Source organism: Anneissia japonica, unplaced genomic scaffold, assembly GCF_011630105.1.
Source record: "Anneissia japonica isolate Jap-2015-1 unplaced genomic scaffold, ASM1163010v1 scaffold199_len4679917_cov187, whole genome shotgun sequence".
Lineage (NCBI taxonomy): Eukaryota > Metazoa > Echinodermata > Crinoidea > Comatulida > Comatulidae > Anneissia > Anneissia japonica.
Genome location: NW_022686322.1, coordinates 1367158 through 1385864, shown reverse-complemented (window position 1 = coordinate 1385864; position 18707 = coordinate 1367158). Strand labels below are relative to the sequence as shown.

At 32.7% G+C, this 18707-nt stretch overlaps 1 protein-coding gene across 4 annotated transcripts in view; it reads right to left on the bottom strand.

Annotated features, from left to right (window-relative positions):
- The window catches only part of LOC117115218 (serine/threonine-protein kinase ULK4-like), a gene marked incomplete at its 3' end in the record, with an annotated part of 111104 nt that overhangs the window by 27451 nt on the left and 64946 nt on the right, over positions 1-18707 (bottom strand). For all 4 annotated transcript variants that reach the window (XM_033258926.1, XM_033258942.1, XM_033258934.1 and 1 more), the window contains 6 exon segments: positions 5638-5684; positions 6163-6408; positions 7726-7957; positions 9204-9370; positions 10134-10290; positions 16771-16849. In XM_033258926.1, the coding sequence (XP_033114817.1) occupies positions 5638-5684; positions 6163-6408; positions 7726-7957; positions 9204-9370; positions 10134-10290; positions 16771-16849 (928 nt within the window).

Here is an 18707-nt window from a genome sequence, read left to right as displayed (position 1 = left end):
GTTACAATAAACATCATTGATTTAAAGGAAGTAGACTAAAAATAGAATTCAGAGACTGTCTCAAGGCTGTCAACAATAATATCGCTTGATGAGGAGGAAATTCAGCCCTTGTTAAGCCCTGTCCTGACTGTTGTATGCCCATATATAGTCATGATGTGCCTATATATGGACATGATGTGAATTCATCATGACCATATTTGGGCATGCACATGCTTCTGTCAATTAAGATTTTATAGTCTGGACTGCGACTTACTCAATACATTTTGTTGTTGCATATAATGCATTAAGTTTCAAACAAACTGCAATATTTGATAGCTTAGAGGTAAAATTGTAAATGATAGGTAGACTAGAAAACCATTATAAACACTTAGATAATATGGTTTGAAACTAAAGGTATAGAAGGATTAGTATAATACACATAAGTTAATATGAAATACGATTCTGATTCAAGATAATTTTTCCTGTAATTTCCCCCAGATAGTATATCTTCACCAAAGAAGAAGTGGAAAACAATTGTATTACATTGGATTTGATAGCCTGCTACTGCCTCACTCATAGTAATATATTAATAAGTTCCTATGTATGCTAAAAACCATTATAAATACTTAGATAATAATGGTTTGAAACTAAATGTGTAGGAAGATTAATACAATACACATAAGTTAATATGAAGATAATGAAGATAATGATAAAAGAAAATTAACCACAAAATTTGATACTGACTAAAATTGTAAGTAATAGCTAAACAGTTTATAGAAAACTGATAAATAAGGACTAAAGTAACCATATGAAAAGTTGATAAAAAGGGTATTAGAACTATTTGATACACTGAAATTGTAAATAATAGCTAAAAATGTAAAACAATACTGAAAGGGAAGGATGAGAATAAACATTTGATACAATAAAGAACTTGCAAAAAATAATATGGATTTCAACTTGGAGGATTATGGAATACATAAACAACCTAAAGGTAACAATAAATATAACTTGCAATATTTGATATTTATAGACTAAAAATTTAAAATACTAATTAGATAGTTCAAATGAAACTAAAAGAAAAGGTATAAATTCCTACTGTATTTGTAAAAAAAAAATATAACATATGGCATGTAACCAGAAGAATGGTTTAAAATTTACTATTAAAATTCTACTGAACGGAACTGAAATAAAAACAAATCCAAATCAATCAAGTTTAATACTCTGCCTGCCAAACACAGAGATCTCCGTTTTTGGTAGCGCAACGCTTGACTGCCAAACTTGGAGATCTCCATGTTTCAGGTTTTTTTACGGAATCCGATAGTTGCGGTAATTACCGACATGTACTAACAATTTGAACACTATATTCAGTCTGGACCGTAAGTATTTCACTATTTGTTTGTTTACATTTGCGTAGAGCGGTATTGATTTACCTTCACGAATTCGCGATTATCTCAGCTTCGTTGTGCAAAATTGCGTAAATCTCCAAAAGTGAGTCATTTTCATTTTACTGTTACGGGTCACAGATTGTGCTTAGAATAAAGTGTTTGGTACCATTGTAAAGCTAAATTTTTGTAGTTCTTGTAGTATTCACTACATGTCAATTTGATCACATACGTACTCTCAACGAGCTTCGGAAAAGTGTTAAAATTTGCTAAAAAGTCTGGAGGTGGCTGATATTGTTTTTTCAAACCCCTGGCGGGTCAGAGTGTTAAAAGAAAAAATTAAATTGCACTATCATTAGGAGAAAAAGAAGTAAAACTTAATCAATTCAATTCATTCTTTTATTGAAAAACCATTCATACAATAGCAGCCCAAAGAGCTGAATTAGGCCCCATAAAAAAAATTATTAGTTTATCACTCACTCCTTCATCCCTTTTGGGGAAAATCTGATTTTTTTTTTTTTTTTTTTTTTCAATCAACATATATAATTTTTATTTCAAACAGTTCTTTCTCCATCTTTTTTCACTTGAAAAGCTCAGGATTTCTTGCAAATGTTTACTGGTACAACAAAAACATCTTTTTTAAATATAAATTTGATTCCACTCTTATGAGTTTTTATATATGTGTCCCTATTGATTTACTTGTGAACATCGGTTAAAAAAATTTAAAAAAAAACCTCCCTCCCTCATCAGTTTTTATCCTTTGATAGGGTGATAAACTAATACATTTTTTTTATGGGGCCTTAGAGTACCAATTCACAATTCAAATTAAAAACATCAGAAAAAAAAATTTAAAAGTATCAAGAAAATACAGTAGGAAACATAAAAAATATGATTAAAAACATAGGCAAGATTATCTATAATTATTAACATATTAAAATCATTATAAAAAAAGGACAATCTACAATTCAGTCACATAGAAAAAACATTCAATTAAGACGATCAAGAATATACGGTATAGAAAACATAAAAAAGAACAATATTCATAATAAACGATAAATTAAGAACATTACAAAGAAAAACATAAAAAGTACGATAAACAGACCAATTTACAATTCAATCACATAAAAATAAAAGAAAATAAAACAATCAAGAAAATACAATATAGACAAAAAAAACCCTCATAAATTAATATCTGTAGTGAGGCTTATTCATACAGATTTAATAATATTCGCAGTTAAAAAAGATAAGTTATTTTGTCAATATAATCTTTATAAACACGGTTATTAGTGCCAAATAATGTTGAACTAAGAAGTGCATTATTGTTTAGGAGATGTTATTTCTTTTCTTAATGTTTCCTGAATTTAAAAGAGAAAGCGAGGAATAAATGGAAGTTGTCAAATTCCCTTGAGCCACCTTAACAGTAACTATAGTCAAAACATGTTATAGCACAAAAACCAACGCAAGTTGCCAACGAACACACTACACTTATTTCATTAATGCCATTCCCGTAGGAATGAGAGTCACCGCACTCTTCGTACAAATATTTGCTGGCATTCTTTTCCAGACTATTCCTGAACATTCTGAGTTCATCAATCAGCGATTCTTTTGATGTCGCGGGAAGGCTCGATAGTTTGTAGGTGTTTAATAGGTTTTGTCAGGTAACAAAATGAGAAGAAGTTCAAAGGTTACTGACTGGGTGTGACTAGGGAATTATTACTGTCAATACAGAATGAGTGTTTATAATATATAATGAAGATGGTAGGTGGTAAACAAGTGTGTGTTGAGTGTGAGTAGGCCTGGATAATGACTAAGTAATAAAAAAGGAATCTACACAGCATGCAGGCAAAAAACTGAGTATAACTTTAAAAGTAATTAATGTTTATTAAAATCCATAATAATATTTATTACTATTTATTGTTTAACAATTTTTAAAACTAAATATAAATGAACAGTTATTTGTATTCTGTAATAATATATTTTCATTTTTACATTGCTAAAAGATTTTATCAATAAGAATTTACAATGTACCTCCTTCAAACAACAATCTAAAGTTTGATTGTTTTTTTTATTCATATTTAAATGTCAAATACTTGAACATGGATCTTTCCCCCCTCATCCCTTTTGCAATATAATTTAATAACGCATTTCCAGGAGACAGTCCGTCTGATTGTTGGAAATTTCACTTCTCTTTTCCCTGACAAATGGAATTATGCTCAATGTTTACAACTGGAATGTTTCCCCAAGCTCTGGGTTGACCATAACATTCAACTTTGTTTAATATGTTTTTGTCTCATCCTCCTCCCCAAAAAACATGTGCTTTTAGCCTTGATCAAATGTATAGAATGACCTTTAAATCAATTAAAGTAGACAGAGACGACAGATGTTATGAAGTAAGTATATGTAATTCATAGGCCCTATTTCAGTGACTAGAAAATTTGGGTTGGGTCCTTCAGGAATCAGAGCACCTACAGTGCAGCAATACTCTTGTACAGTAGGTGAATCCATTAAGCTCAGCCCCATTGGATGTTGTTACTGAGGTCTCACAAAACAACACCGTATTAAAATGCACATAAATATGCGCAGATAAACACATATGCCTGGTCCTCCTCTGATTGGTCTGTTGATGTTTGATTGACAGATCCATTCAACAGTAAACCAGGAAGATCAAATTCCCCAACTCTTTATGAAGATTGTAGTGCATTCTTTAAAGTGCTCATGGGAAATGTTACATGTAGAAACAATGTCTTAAATGTCAGAGAGCAGCTTGATGGTACGAAACCAGACACTAACATCTTAATCAGTGGCGAATCCAGGAATTCAAAATAGAGGGGACTCGGGGAGGGGGGGACCTTTCAGAGACAGAGGATCTAGACCACCTCAGTCCCACCATGGTTGAGCTGAGGTAAGGAAATTAAGATTAGGCACCTCTAGATGGCCAACCATTTTTCCAACTTTCCAACCCAAAGGTGGATACGTCCTAAAGATCTGTTAGTTGTTCATGCAGAACTAATTGTAGCATCCTTCCATGCAATTTCTTTACTTCAATTATATTATACTGTCTTTTTATTACTGCATTGTATGGAAATAAAGAAATATTTGATTGGATTTGATAGAAGTGGGTTATATATCTTTGTATTTATATGTATGTATGAATGTCATAACTTTATTTATTGTATGTATGAATGTTGTTCGGAGCTGTGAACAACCAATGTAATTTCCGTGATAACAAACAAATTTTATTCTGATCTTGAATAATTTTTCCCTGTAATTTCCCCCAGATAGTATATCTTCACCAAAAAAAATTTTAGAGTGGGAGACAATTGTATTACATTAGAATTGATAGCCTGCTACTGCCTCGAAGTGATATATTAATTTTTAAGTTCCTATGTATGCATTATGTATGTCAACACCCATGTCTCAAAGTACTTTACTTCACAACTTCACATCCAAATGAAAAATTGTAAACTGCATCATAACGAATCCAGGCTAACTACTCCTTAAGGTGATTTGAAGCCTAATTCATGAGAATTTAAATGTGTTAAAAGAAAACATAAAATGGAAATTTCCCAAGCGATCTAAATAATTTAGGTTATTCTCAGAATAGGAAAATGATGGTGAAGTAAAGTCTTGGCAGAAGAAATGATTTTTGTTTCAAAGAATAGTCAGATGGTCACTTAATTTCTAAGAATATATATTGAAAACTTCAGAATTTATTCATATAGTTCTTTGAGTGACGTGTAATATTTTGTGCATGCTGTTTCTATGGTAACCTACAGTCTTAGGATAACGATAATCTTCAAACATACTTAATCATATTAAAAGAGATAGAAATCTATTTTTTTGCCCAAATGTTCTTTTATAGCCATCAATTTTTTGTTTTGTTTAGGGAGAAATAAATCTAAAAAGAACCAAATCTGACTTTGTAAGTAATAGTTACAATACTTTCAATTTTTCATAAATTTTCTTCAAACTAATGGAAAATAAAGTGACAGAAAGGTAATTGGATAAAACAAGCAGGATTTATGTCTGTGATTTTGATTGTGTGGGAGTTACCTAGCTTATTCATAAGTCTGGCAATTTCTATATTATATGCTTCTAGTTACTTTTGTTTCACTTTTTTAGAGGAACAAACATGAACACCCTGCTATGACGTTGAAGCAAAATGTACTTGCGTTTGCTTAAATAATACTTTTATTTATCTTAAATTAATTTTCACACATTAATATAATGCCATTTGTAATCACAAATATTATATATCCTATTGAAATATACTTACATTTCCAATGCATTGTTTGCTTTCAGAAGTTGCTGTAATAAAACTCTCTGTAAAGATTAAATATAATGTACAAATAACAGTTTATATATGAAGAAACAGACATATTGAAGAAATCAGATATGAGTTTGAAACTTGAAAAATAGAATTACTTACTTCATATAAGAACAAATAGATGCATAAACAATAATGTCCCTATATGTTTTAGCTGAAAACACTTATTTTTCTGGAAATGAGCGAAAACTGTATTGTTTTGGTCTGTGTTTTATAAGCTCATAATATACAAGTAAATGCACAATTCCATGTTTAATGCAATGAGTGGATTCCTAAATTTTCGACATACAGTCTATAGAATATAATAATAGCTTAAATAATTATTAGTTTTTAAGTGTACAATAAATTGTACAAACTTATTCAATGCTCTGTTAACAGTATGATGAAATATTGAGGATGCAAAATGGCAGACTATACAAACAAGAACTATACACAATCATAAAATTGTTGATCATGAACTAGAAAATAACATACCAGTTTTGATTTGAGTATTTCTTGAGCTAGGTCGGCATTTGAAGCTAGGCTGCCAAGGTAATTAAGCATTTGGACCTTTAACCTCTGACCTCCAGCAGATTTGTCATTTTCCTTCACGAGTGCATCATAGACGGAGCTGAAGTGCTCATTCAGCTCTCGCTTACTGAGTTTTAGGCATCTTTCTGGTGAGTGACAGGTATGTGGAAGGGACTTGGCTTCATATTTGAGAGGTGCAGGCTTCAAAATCTGATAATCATTATTAAATAGTACATCTTGTTACCTATAGTCTTATACTGTAGAACACCTTGTTATTTGTATTCTGATATACAAAATGAATGAGTTTAGTGCACTACATAACAGCCTATCACAAGAATGGGCATCTCAGGATGTTTGCATTTTAACCGGGCAACAAAAAGAATGAATATCACTCTATTTATGTATTAGACATCAACATAAAAATACTTAACCCTTATCGTGTCTTAGGCGCAATAGTGCGACAGCGAAAAATTTACCGTTGAATGCCCTAGGCCCACTAGTGCGACACATCCAAGTATATGTGGATTTCGCCCTCTATACTGTCTATATATCATTATGATGCTCATTTGTTTTTGCATCCGGGTTACTTACACTTTGAACTTCTTGAATAAACAAAAATCTTGACAACTTTTATTGAAAAATATTTTATAAATCAAACAAAAATGTCAACTTATTTTTGAAAGGTCCAGTGTGGCCGCGCAGCAGCGATATACTGTGGAACGGCCATACACGATGTTTTTGATGATAATAGTGTGGATAGAGACCAGGAACATTTTTGTGGAATTATAATTGTGTTTCTGTAGGCTAGTGAGAGTGATGAGAGTGATGGTTATGATGGGGAAGAAGCTAATATCACCGGTGGTGCAGCGGGGACGAGGTAGGACTAGGGCCTAGCCTAGGCCTAGACGAAGTTAGGCCTAGCCTATACAAAGAAATAGGCCAAATTGGAATGCGGAAACGGAACATTTCCCTGATTGTAAAACAATTTTTTTTTACAAACCAGTATCACATATGGAATATATGTTCTATGAGGATTATTTTTTTTATAAATAGTTTTTTGTTTAGGGTTCAAGAAATATGTGAAAATTTCATTTAAAGAGAGATACTAATTTCTGCTGTGTAATTATATAGTTTTGTAAAAGTAAATTGGCATGCCAGAATGTCACGCACCAGTGATTTTCAGCATGATAAGGGTTAATAACATGGTCAGGGTCAATTTAAGCAAATATTCTACTGTAACTCAGTTAGAGTAAGCTGCCCCTAATAAATGAGGTTTTCAAATGAAGTTAACTTAATTTGTTAAGTCGTGTCAAGACTATCAAATTCTACTGACAAAAACATGTGACATGCCTAAATATGGTCATGATGACATCACATCATGACCATATATAGGCACATCATGACTATATATGGGCATACAACAGTTTTTTGTCAAATAAAATCTGATAGTATGTATAGAGCTTTGGAGTGCATAAAACTTTATTTATGAATTACTATCAATCTATTTAATCCATTGATCATACATACCTTAGGGTTGTCTACTATGGGTGTAACTGTTAGATCCCAAACCTGGTACATCAACTCCTTGGTTACGTTCCCATCTTCCTCCCATTGCTTCCGTGGTTCTCCTCGGTACTTTCCTCCCATTCTGTCAGGCTTGCTTTTGATTTTGCTCTTCCTTGCCAGTTTCCTTGTAGATTTTGATGTGTTGTCATTGTCATCGTCCTCCAGAGTATTCATGGAACTCCTTGGCCTAGTACTGTTGGAATATATTTATGTTGAAATTTGATTGAATGGACTATGAATATGGGATGTAAAAGTGAAATAAGAAATGAAATGGGAATGATAGGAGGCAATGAGAGAATGAGAGAGAGTAACAGAAAAAAGAGATGAATAAATGAGAGAAAGAAAAGCTAAGAGGAAGGTCAAGGAATGGAAGCTAAATGATTGTAAAAAAGATTAGGGGAAAGAAAAGATAACACATCTTCGAGCAGCGATACCTACCATTTAGCGTTATGCTAGTATGATCTATTATTAGTGGTGATGCGCAGTACCAGAAGATGATGAAGATGATGACAGAATGGGAGATGGAGAGCAAATGGGAGATTAGTATTATTTTCATATGGAACCATCATTCATCCCATACATTTTGTTGTGCAAAATTATAACCGATGCTCTAAAACCCATTAAGACATAAAATTACTTAATCAAAGCTTTAAAAGATAAGTACAATATAGACTCATCATCATCATCATCGTCATCATCATCATCAATTTAAAGTCCATAATTTATCCATGCTAGTACGAGTTGGACTGTTCACCATGATAGCTTTCCTCCAGTCACTTCTATTCTGTGCAGTTGCACAGCTTATCCTTAGCGTACGGAGATCACTGGCAACAACATGCTCCCAAGTCTTTCTAGGCCTTCCTCTACCTTTGCTCCCCTCAACTTACATGACCCTACATTTCTTGACCCAGTTATCGTCATTCATTCTTTCAACATGCCCACAACATCTCAGGCGGTCGTGTTGTATAGCATCACTTATAGTTGGTAGTTTGAAACTGTCAAGCTGTCTGGTATTCCTTCTTTCAATTAAAATTTACCTTACCATAGATCTTACAGACTATTATTTGGTTGAGTAGTACAAGCATATTTTTGGACTTATCATCATCCACACTATTATTGTCATCGTGGCTATCATCATGTTTTTCTCTATGATGCTCTTGTACCCTCTGCATGACTTTATTTTAAATACTTTTCAAGTGGTGTGGAAAAGAACCTCTCCACATCTATTCACACCGTTGTTCACAAATAGAACGACGATGACATACCTGGCCTCATCATATCTTTAATATCATCATCAACACTATCATGTATTTTTTGATGATGATCTTTTTCTCTTTGCGTGCCTTGACGTCAAATTTTTTCCAAGCAGTGTGAAAACAAAAACACATTACGATCTTTTCACACCACTGTTTTTTACAAATAGGACAATGATGACATACCTCAGCGTGAACTGGGCTTGCTTGGTCAAGGTGATCTCCGGAGAAGTCTGAGGCCTTGCAGGTATTTTACCACCTTGTAAGGAGGTGTTCAGAACCACACTAGGGCTGGACTTTCGCAGGTTTTCTTTTGAGCCTACATCTGGTGTCAGAGCCACGAGGTTCACTTTCTGAAGGAAAATATTTGCTTGTTTTACAATTACACAAACTTTAACCAATTTTCAATATAATAATTTTATAAATAATTGTGACATCATTATTTTACATTCCAGATAATTGCAAATGAACTCTAATTGGTATTATAAGTCAATCATGATGTCATCACTGCAACTCCCAATGTTATTTGTCTATTCCCCACAGTCCAACAATTTTTCAATTAGTGGACGCTTGGCTTCATTGTTTTAGGTTCGTGTGTACTAGCCTTTTGTCAGGCAAAAGCCCAGGGTAAGACATTTATAAATGTTCTCATAAAAAACATTGAATATTGACTTTGAATTAGGCATTACAGTGCCCAAAAATTGCCATTTGATAAAAAATGGGGATTCCCTAAGTATAATAGTTGAATAACCTGTACTTTTAAGCAGATTAATCTTTATTTATAAAGCACTTTGTAACCACAAGGAAAAGGTGTTATATAAATGACCATAATTATTATTAATAACATTAATAATAATAGCGACTTTTATAGCGCAAACATCTCTACCAAAATAGGTGCTCAAGGCTCAGTGTCAAAAAAGAACAACAGGAGAGAACAAACAAGAGTCACAGAGATCACACGAAAAATTAACCTTAATTATTAAGCCCACGCCAAAAAAACTGGCGGAAGTTTATGTTCAAGGAGAGGGAGCTCATACCAGAGGAACTAGACAACTATAGATTTCTTTATAATATTTAACTCTATTTTTTCCCTAATATTATGAATAATTTTTCTACCTTTAAGACTGCTGGTGTGACCTGTCCTGTGACCTCATTTGCATCACTCAAGCTTACTGGTTCTTGATTGGTTACCTCTTGAAGTGGCTGTGATTGGCCACCAGGTACCAGCTGACCCTTCCAAAATGGATGCTCTACCATACGATTCCAGTCCATTCTGTGTGGAACAATAGCATTTAAAAATTAATAACAGATATCTATTTAAACTCATTGCAAAAGTGTTTTAATATTTTAAACTGAATTAAACATCTTTATTAAATTGGTTTTACAGGTAATTCTTACATATGCATAATAACTATTTAATGTTCATTTTGCTACTAAGTGGTCATACTTCAAGACTATTATAATAATGAACATACACACTTGACAAGTTGTTGTGTATTAAATGCAATGCAATTCGCCACCTTGTATTTCCGAAATGAGCCAAATCCACAATCTCCAATGTCTCAATACATAGCATAGTTCCTATTTTGAAATATCTCTCTAAAACGTCAAAATGCAAGTCACTAAATTAACACATGTTACAAAAACTGCAGATTTTCTCAAGGCCAGACACATCTGGGTGATGGGACAGGATACGGGGACAAGGATCCAATAATCTCTTGAGGATATATGATGGGCTTTCACTTGCAGAAGAACATGTATCAGAATGCAATAAAACTGCAAATCTCTCTATCAATATCTGTTGATTGACTGGTTGATTGAATTAATTAAAATAAAAATAAAAGTCAGTAATTGTTTTCAAAGTGTGCCATGCATGATTAATTAGATTAGAATGATCCATCATCAATAAAGTATAACTGCTGGGTATCCAAGGAAGTAGAAACATTATGTACAAGACGTAGATATTAGAAAATATGGGAAATCGCAAGAGAACAAAGATAGGAGCAGAAATAAGGCACCAGGACGACAAATAGGAGACAGATAACTGGGAGGGAACATCGGCCATAAAGTGAGGTTATGGAAGGCGATTGGAAAATAGTTACGAAAGTTAGATATCAAGTACAGGAGGAAAGGGAAGGGGAATGGTACATTGGGAGGGGACAACTGACATCAGAATGAGTAATTAGCTATTGGGCGGCAACACTGAACATTGGGGAGGAGGACATGGATCATTAGAATAGGACATGGGTATCGAAAGTAGGTGAATGGCAAGGATGTTGCACCATGGCAAGAACGTTATAGGCAACGACAACAAACCTTTGCCTGGTCATCTCTCTAAGCTACCTCCTAATTGCACCAGTATCCTATGGACTCTCTTATTTCCTTTCCACTCACAATATTAGATATCATTATTCTATATGCATCCTGTTTTGGCCACAACATGCCTATACAAACCCTTGACAAATGATGACATTTTTGGCTCAGAATCGGAAAAGAAAAAAAGTGCGGAAATAACTCCTCATCAAGCATATGCACGATTCACTGCGATTATGTTACACAATATGGATAGCATGCCTTGTTATTTGAGCCACATAGACTACTGTGGGAACAAAAGGCTTACACATTATCTATTGTGGTACATTCATGGAGTCGATTCCCAGTGGCTAGTTAGAAATTTATATTACCAGGAGATCCTACAAGTTCAATGCACCATTCAGAATAAGAATAGTACACACGCCAATTACAGACTCAAAACAACATAAGAATACATCCTAGAAGTAATGAACACTGAAAACAAATCGATGTTTCAAGTACGTTGGTTGTGGCATTCCTTGAAAACAAAATTTGTCAATACTGTATTTAGAGCTCTAACTCTTTTAAATACTAAAACAAAATCAATGTCTCATTGAATATTCTTTCTTTGTACGAAAAATTTTAAGTGATAGTTTTTAAGGGACTACAGACAATTGCAGACAATAAAGGGGTTTGGCGATGGGCGTCACATGACCTAACTTGGGTGTTGGATATAAACAATCCACTGACACAGTGGTGTTTTACATGAAGATTACTAATGAGGCCGTCCCTTGTTTATTGCTGTAAATATCATCATAATTCCCAGTAAACTATACAAAATTGATTAGAAACTAAACTTAAGAATTTTGCCTTAAATAGTTTTGCTAATGCTGTAAAGGATACTGGCCGCAAACATTGAGATTTTTCAACAAATGATAGGCCTAGGCCCCTGCACATCTACGGCATGGTTGGGTATGCATGATGGTCGTCAGGCCGCGACGTTAGGGCCAGCCAAGGTTTAATGAAGGATCACTTAAACTTCAAGGCATTCCAAGGAGAATGCTAGGATAAGGAAATAAACACTATTTTGAACAATCGTATTGCCTTTTTCATGTATACCCTAGTTAGGTCACGTGACCGCCTGTAAACAATCATCGCTAAATCCCTCTATTATGGATTTAGGTCTATAATTTATTCAACTACTGGATACATATGAATAAAAGTCCCACTTTGAATAAACGCCCTGTTTAGAGCCTCATTTGGAATAAATGTCACCCTCACATAAACACCCTGAGATGATTATAAAACAAATGGAAGAAACATCATTCCCAACACATTCTATTAATTTTCTATTCCAGTAGAATTACAATTTTTTTCTAACCTTGTTGGGATCAATAATCATTTTGACGGTAATGTGTTTTAGTTCCACATTTACAGTGAAATTAAGGTGTTTATTTGAGCATATATGTAACACCCAAAAAAAATAAACACCTACTCGAATAAATGCGCCCTTAAAAAACCTTCTCAATGGGGTGCTCATTCGAATAAATACAGTATTTTAACTTCTGAGCACTTTTTATTATTTAAAGTTTTAAATTCTATATTTCAAACTTTATTTGTATTTCTTCAATTTCTATTCATGATGAATTATTGCATCCGACTATTTAATAAGTGGTATCTACTTGTGGAAGGCTGGTCCCCAGATTAAATGTCATAGCGCCCTCTAGAAGAAAGGAATGTAACCTGGGTTGTTTGATACCATACTAAATCATGAAATGATTTTTTTTAAAACATCAACACATCAAAACAATAATGGTCTTCAAGAAGAATCTTATGTTTTTAGGTAATGTGTAATTTCATGGGTGGGGGGGATGTTTTTTTTTTGTTTTTCTTTTTTGTAGAATGATTTCAATTTAACTAATACTAGTTTCATGTAGGCCTACTCTATTTTCAAATTGTTATCGCCCCAAAAAAAAAAAAAAAAGTTGCGTTAATTAACCATGAGACAGCCGCGCCATTGTTTTCTTAATTTTGACACAAACAAATTTTTAAAATGTTTTATCAAGTTGTTGAATTTTATTGTTTGTTATTACTCTGTATTTAGTATTTTAATTAAATATTATTAAAATTAATAATTTACATTTACATAATTGAATTAAAATATGTTTCCTATTAATAAACCTTTTTTTGAAAAAACAAGTTAATTAAATTTCAAAATCCTAATCATATATTTATGGATCAATCACATTTATGATGAAATTAATCTCAGAAATTCTTCTGTAATCTCGATCTTCCCGTCTCCATCCAGGTAAAGTAGAATTTCCTGATTATCATGTGTGTGGAATTACAAGCTCTTAGCATTGCACGTGCGGTGATATGCACCATATGCTACGGCCGCTATCCTATTTAAATTCTGCCCTCGCGTCCTCTACTTTGGTCACTTATGGTTGAAACTGTAGCTCCTGAACTACGCAGCATTAGATTGCAATTTTCTTGTCATTAACTACACCTAGGTGTTGTTTACGCGTTTCTCGTTGGCCCACATTTCGATAATGTTCTCCTTTAAGAAATTCAACCAGCCTACAGCATGGTCTTCCTTGTGCATAATACGACCACTCATAAGTTGAAGAAAGTAGTTCTTTCTTTCCAATTTAGTGCCAGTGCGAGTAAAAGGCCAAAAGGAGCAATTAGATAGTAGCTTAGAGAGATGACCAGGCATAGGCACGTTATCACTGCCTATGTTATTTTATGGTAAAGTATAAAGGCAAAGAGAAGATACAATCTGGTTGGACATAGGCTTTACGTTTTAGTTAGATCACTTTTCAAAACCACCTTACATAACAAGACTTACAATAGGAATAATAATATAAGAAATATCTGACGTAATAAACATAAAGATGGCAAAACAGTAAAATGACAATATAAACAAAATTAATAGCAACAATAATAATAAACAACAACAACAATTCAACAACAATAATAATAATAGTTATTTGGCATTCAAGATATACCATTTTCCAGGAAAGAGAAAAGGTAATTAGCCTGAACAAACGATTTTGTACTCTCTCCTCTTTGAATGATTGATTTATTATCTTAGAAAACACTCAGTATTGAAAATGGCAAAGAAAAGAAGGTAGCTCTCTAACATCCTGAGGAAGAGCACATTTTCATTGGCCAATGACTCCACAGAAGAAAATTTGGAAGTTTTGCAGCATGCAAAAGGAATTGAAGGTGTTGAAATCATTCATTCAAAGAAAGATAAAAGTGCATTAAAAAGTGAACGACCTCCAACCATGATAATTTTTAGTCCTAAAATATCTGCTATAATAGACAAGTTTTCTCTCATCATGCAAATTATTAATATTATCTATTAAAATTTAATTCAAGATTTTAGAATAATTCAAATTGTTATATAATTTGTTTGTAAGCTGCATTAACTGTAAACATGACAACAATCTTTCATCGCCATGGTAACATAAAGTTCTATTCAGAAAGTTCAATGACATTATAAAGTTGGTGATTCATCCCTTTGATGGACCAATTCAACAAATATTTGGATTTAAACATTTTATAGATAATAACATTTCTCTCATGCCAGCAAACACAAACTTATTGCGGTGTAGCCTCTCAATCAAAATTGGAAGAACGCATTTAATTTTCTGGCAACAAAATTCACTATATTGTTGATAATCAATTTAACAGTAAGATTATTCTCAAATACTACTGACTTTGTCGGGATGAAACCCAAATAGACGACTCACGAATCATTTGAACGACGAAAGCAATAAATGAATATAATGAGTATAATATCAACAATGTATACTTCTGTTGATAATAAGGTTTCTCCTCAGTTTTTAAATGCCTTCCCCGGTCAATCACAGTTCAAGTAATGTTTACATGTTTTGGATTTTTAAATTCTTTCCACAAATTTGAAAAACTGAGATTGTGAATACAGTATTTTTAAAAACAACACTTCTAAGGCAATGATTATTGTTATTACATTGTTAATGATGTTATTGCATTTTTATTGTTTTATTGATTTAGTATCTCTTTGTGGGGAACCAGCCTCCTTTTGTCTGCCCTTTGTCTATCCTTTCTGATGAGACAAATAAATGAAATGAAAAATACCAATCATAAACAAATTCTGAATTCTGATTGGACGTTATTGTCCTAATCAAATTCAAACACACAATGACATCCAATCAGAATTCGTAACTGGTGTAGCAAGAAGACACTGCTTTTAAAAAAAAATAATTAGTGTTTCTTGAAAAAACCGATTCATGGATGACTTTGAAAAAAAATCTGTGTCAATATGAAAGGTTTTGGTACAGAAGACAGCAGTAAGAAAAGGACAAGTCCACAGGGGCATAAAATGTATTGAATTTAATTAGGCACGGAAATCAATGCACTTTTATGGATCCCATGTGTATAATTATATCCTATGTTCTATTTAATTATTATATTTTTATTGTATATAATTTTGATTACGTCAAGCTCCAAAATTCCATGTTCACTATGACGACAATCAAAGTTCATCTGATCTCTACATATTTTTTCCATATAATATTATTATCATCATTATTAATTATTATTTATAATTATATTAAAGACAATAACAAATTTCTCAACTGTCTGAACAATATTGAATTTTTCTTGCTGTGATAGGAGAGGGGAGGAAGAGTGAGGATAAGTTAAGTGTATTAATATGGGAAGACAATAACAAATTTGTTGACTGTCAATACAGACTTTTCCTTGTTTTGATGGGGTTAGGTGGTGTGTATTACATGGGCCTATAATACACGCTAGTGATTTAGCTATGTTGACGTAGACTTTGTGAAGTAGGATGCTTAAAGCGCATCTTAAAGCGCATCATTGACATCTCACCTGCCACGATACGTGAATGACAAGGAATCTAAAAATGGACCAAACTCGTTAGGGATGGATTGTTTAATAATTTTCTCTATATATCTTATGTGTATTGCTATAATGGCCTTTCATCAATAAGTCTAGCTATCTCAGGTTTCTTAGTGATAGCAATGATGGAGGTAGTTTGGTCCAAAATGGAGAAGCGAATATGAGAAATTAATGACAGTTGATATAGCACGATAAAAACAAAGAGAGCCCATTAGCACAGTTATGAAATTCTGAGTGGTCAAAGAGTCCAGTTGCTATTTCCAATGTTATCGTTTTTATTAACCTTTACATTACATTAAATCATTTTTATTATTATTTCATTATCATTATCTTTGCGAGATACAAGATACGAGATTACTTTATAATTAAAAACAAAATCTGATCCTAGTGAGGTTTCTTTTCCACAAAGTTGATAAACAAGGTACAAAAAATAAAGTTATTATTAGCTTCAAAAACATCTAAAAACTTTAATTCCACTACAATGCCTTTATCATTGTTATTATTATATACAAGAAATTAAAAAATATAAGTAATGAAAACACATTACCTTGAAGTGGGATCTTTATCCAAGAGGCCAGCCAGAAGATCACAGAACTCTGAGGATGGCTTGGTACATATTTTAGGCCCTGAAAACCAACCAAAAAGAAAGCACAGATAATGATGATTGTTCAGTTTGTGACTTACACTTATTTAGATTAACATAAATTAAAAAACCGAGGCTGTAAAATGTAAAATGAAGTACCTGTGTCTATAATACAGTACAGTAATATATTGATTTGATTTGATTTGAATTTATTTGGTTCCAATAAACATACATACAGATAAAATACAGTGATAAAAGAGGCAAAACAAAAAAAATATTAAAACAGATACAAAATCTATACAAACAGGAGAAGAGTTGATTCGGTTACAATAAAAGTCAAGAACAAGTAATATAAAAAACAGCGGAACCAAGGATAGTCCACAAAAGATTTCGTAAAACAATCTTATTTCCAGAGGGGTCCTGTGCGGTTGCTGTACAATAATAATTGTTTATCTTTGAAAAATGTATAAAATAAGAACGAAATAAGAAAAAATACAAACACTGAGCCTAGGCAAAATTTTACTGCTTGTTTTTTTAAAAAGTTATATAAGATAATTATAATTAAATTAATTAATACCATCTGACCAGAGTCCGCAAGTCTATTGCTTCTATATAGTCATTATAGACATATTTATATATATATATATATAATTAAAATCTACTTATTAATTTTTGTTTATGTTCATAAGGTTATGGTAAATTTTACTGTTAGTGCCAGAGTATTAGGGGCTGTGGTAAAGTAATGTAATTTGTCTAAATGGATTTATCTCATCCTATTTAATTTTCATTTAGATGTTAATGTAACCTTGACCTGAGCCGGACACTTCAATTTGTTAAGCAGTAACATCATTTCAGCTTCGTCTGTCTCAAGTAGTATTTTCTACCTTTATGTTTTTAATTTTGCTGCCTAAGCATTCCATCCATTTTTTAGCACACCCACCAAGTGGGACTTGCGCATTTGCAGTTTTTCTCACAGTCTCACACTTAAGGAACAAAATATTGTGCATAAATGTATTGCTATATTTAAAAATGTATTCTATTAATACTGACTTTTGTAGCTCTTTACTAAACATTCTTCATCTACAGTACTTAAAATAGGATTGGTTTTGTAAATGTCAGTGTACTTCAGATCAAAATAAACTCGGCTCAAATTTACTCAGCCCAAAATATCAGACAACTCGGTCCAGTAAACAATTCCGCGCAACTAATTCAGCTCTGATCAACCTATTTTTTTTTATATGTAGTTTCTCATCTATCTCATGACACCATGGTATCTTACTGTTATATAAATTTTAATGAGCATCAGTAAAAATGGTGCATGGTTTCCAAAAGTCTCTTGCCTGAAAATTTGTTTAACTTGTAATCTCTGTTTTAGGATGGGGAGAAAGAAGCCTTTACCAAGGGGAGGATATGACATTTTTATACTGCTATATTGTTTTATACTTATCCATAACAATAATATACCACAATGTCCTCCCAATGCTGTGTGACAGAATATTTTAAGTATAGTAAACCAGACAGTGTACATGATAGTTTATTTTTAAATACCTTAATTTGCGAGACCACTTACACTTGTAGGAGATTTCAAAATAATTAATCTTTGGTTTCAGGCTACGGTTTATTGTTACAGAACATTCTTCAAAAGACAAGTCATAAATTCCATAGTTCTGTCCAAATATTTTAGACTGAAGATGGAAGTAAGCATTTGATAGCTAATAAATATAATGAAATTAGAAATGCCAAAATTTCAAGAGGCTCACTACTTCTCTTTAAACTCAAGTATAGGTCTCCTTCCAATGTGGGAGAACAGTAGATTTCCTACTGAATAGGTTCTCCAGTATAAAGAAATTAAATACAGTAAATTAAATAAATTAAAGACCACTAGTGGGATCTGGGTTTCC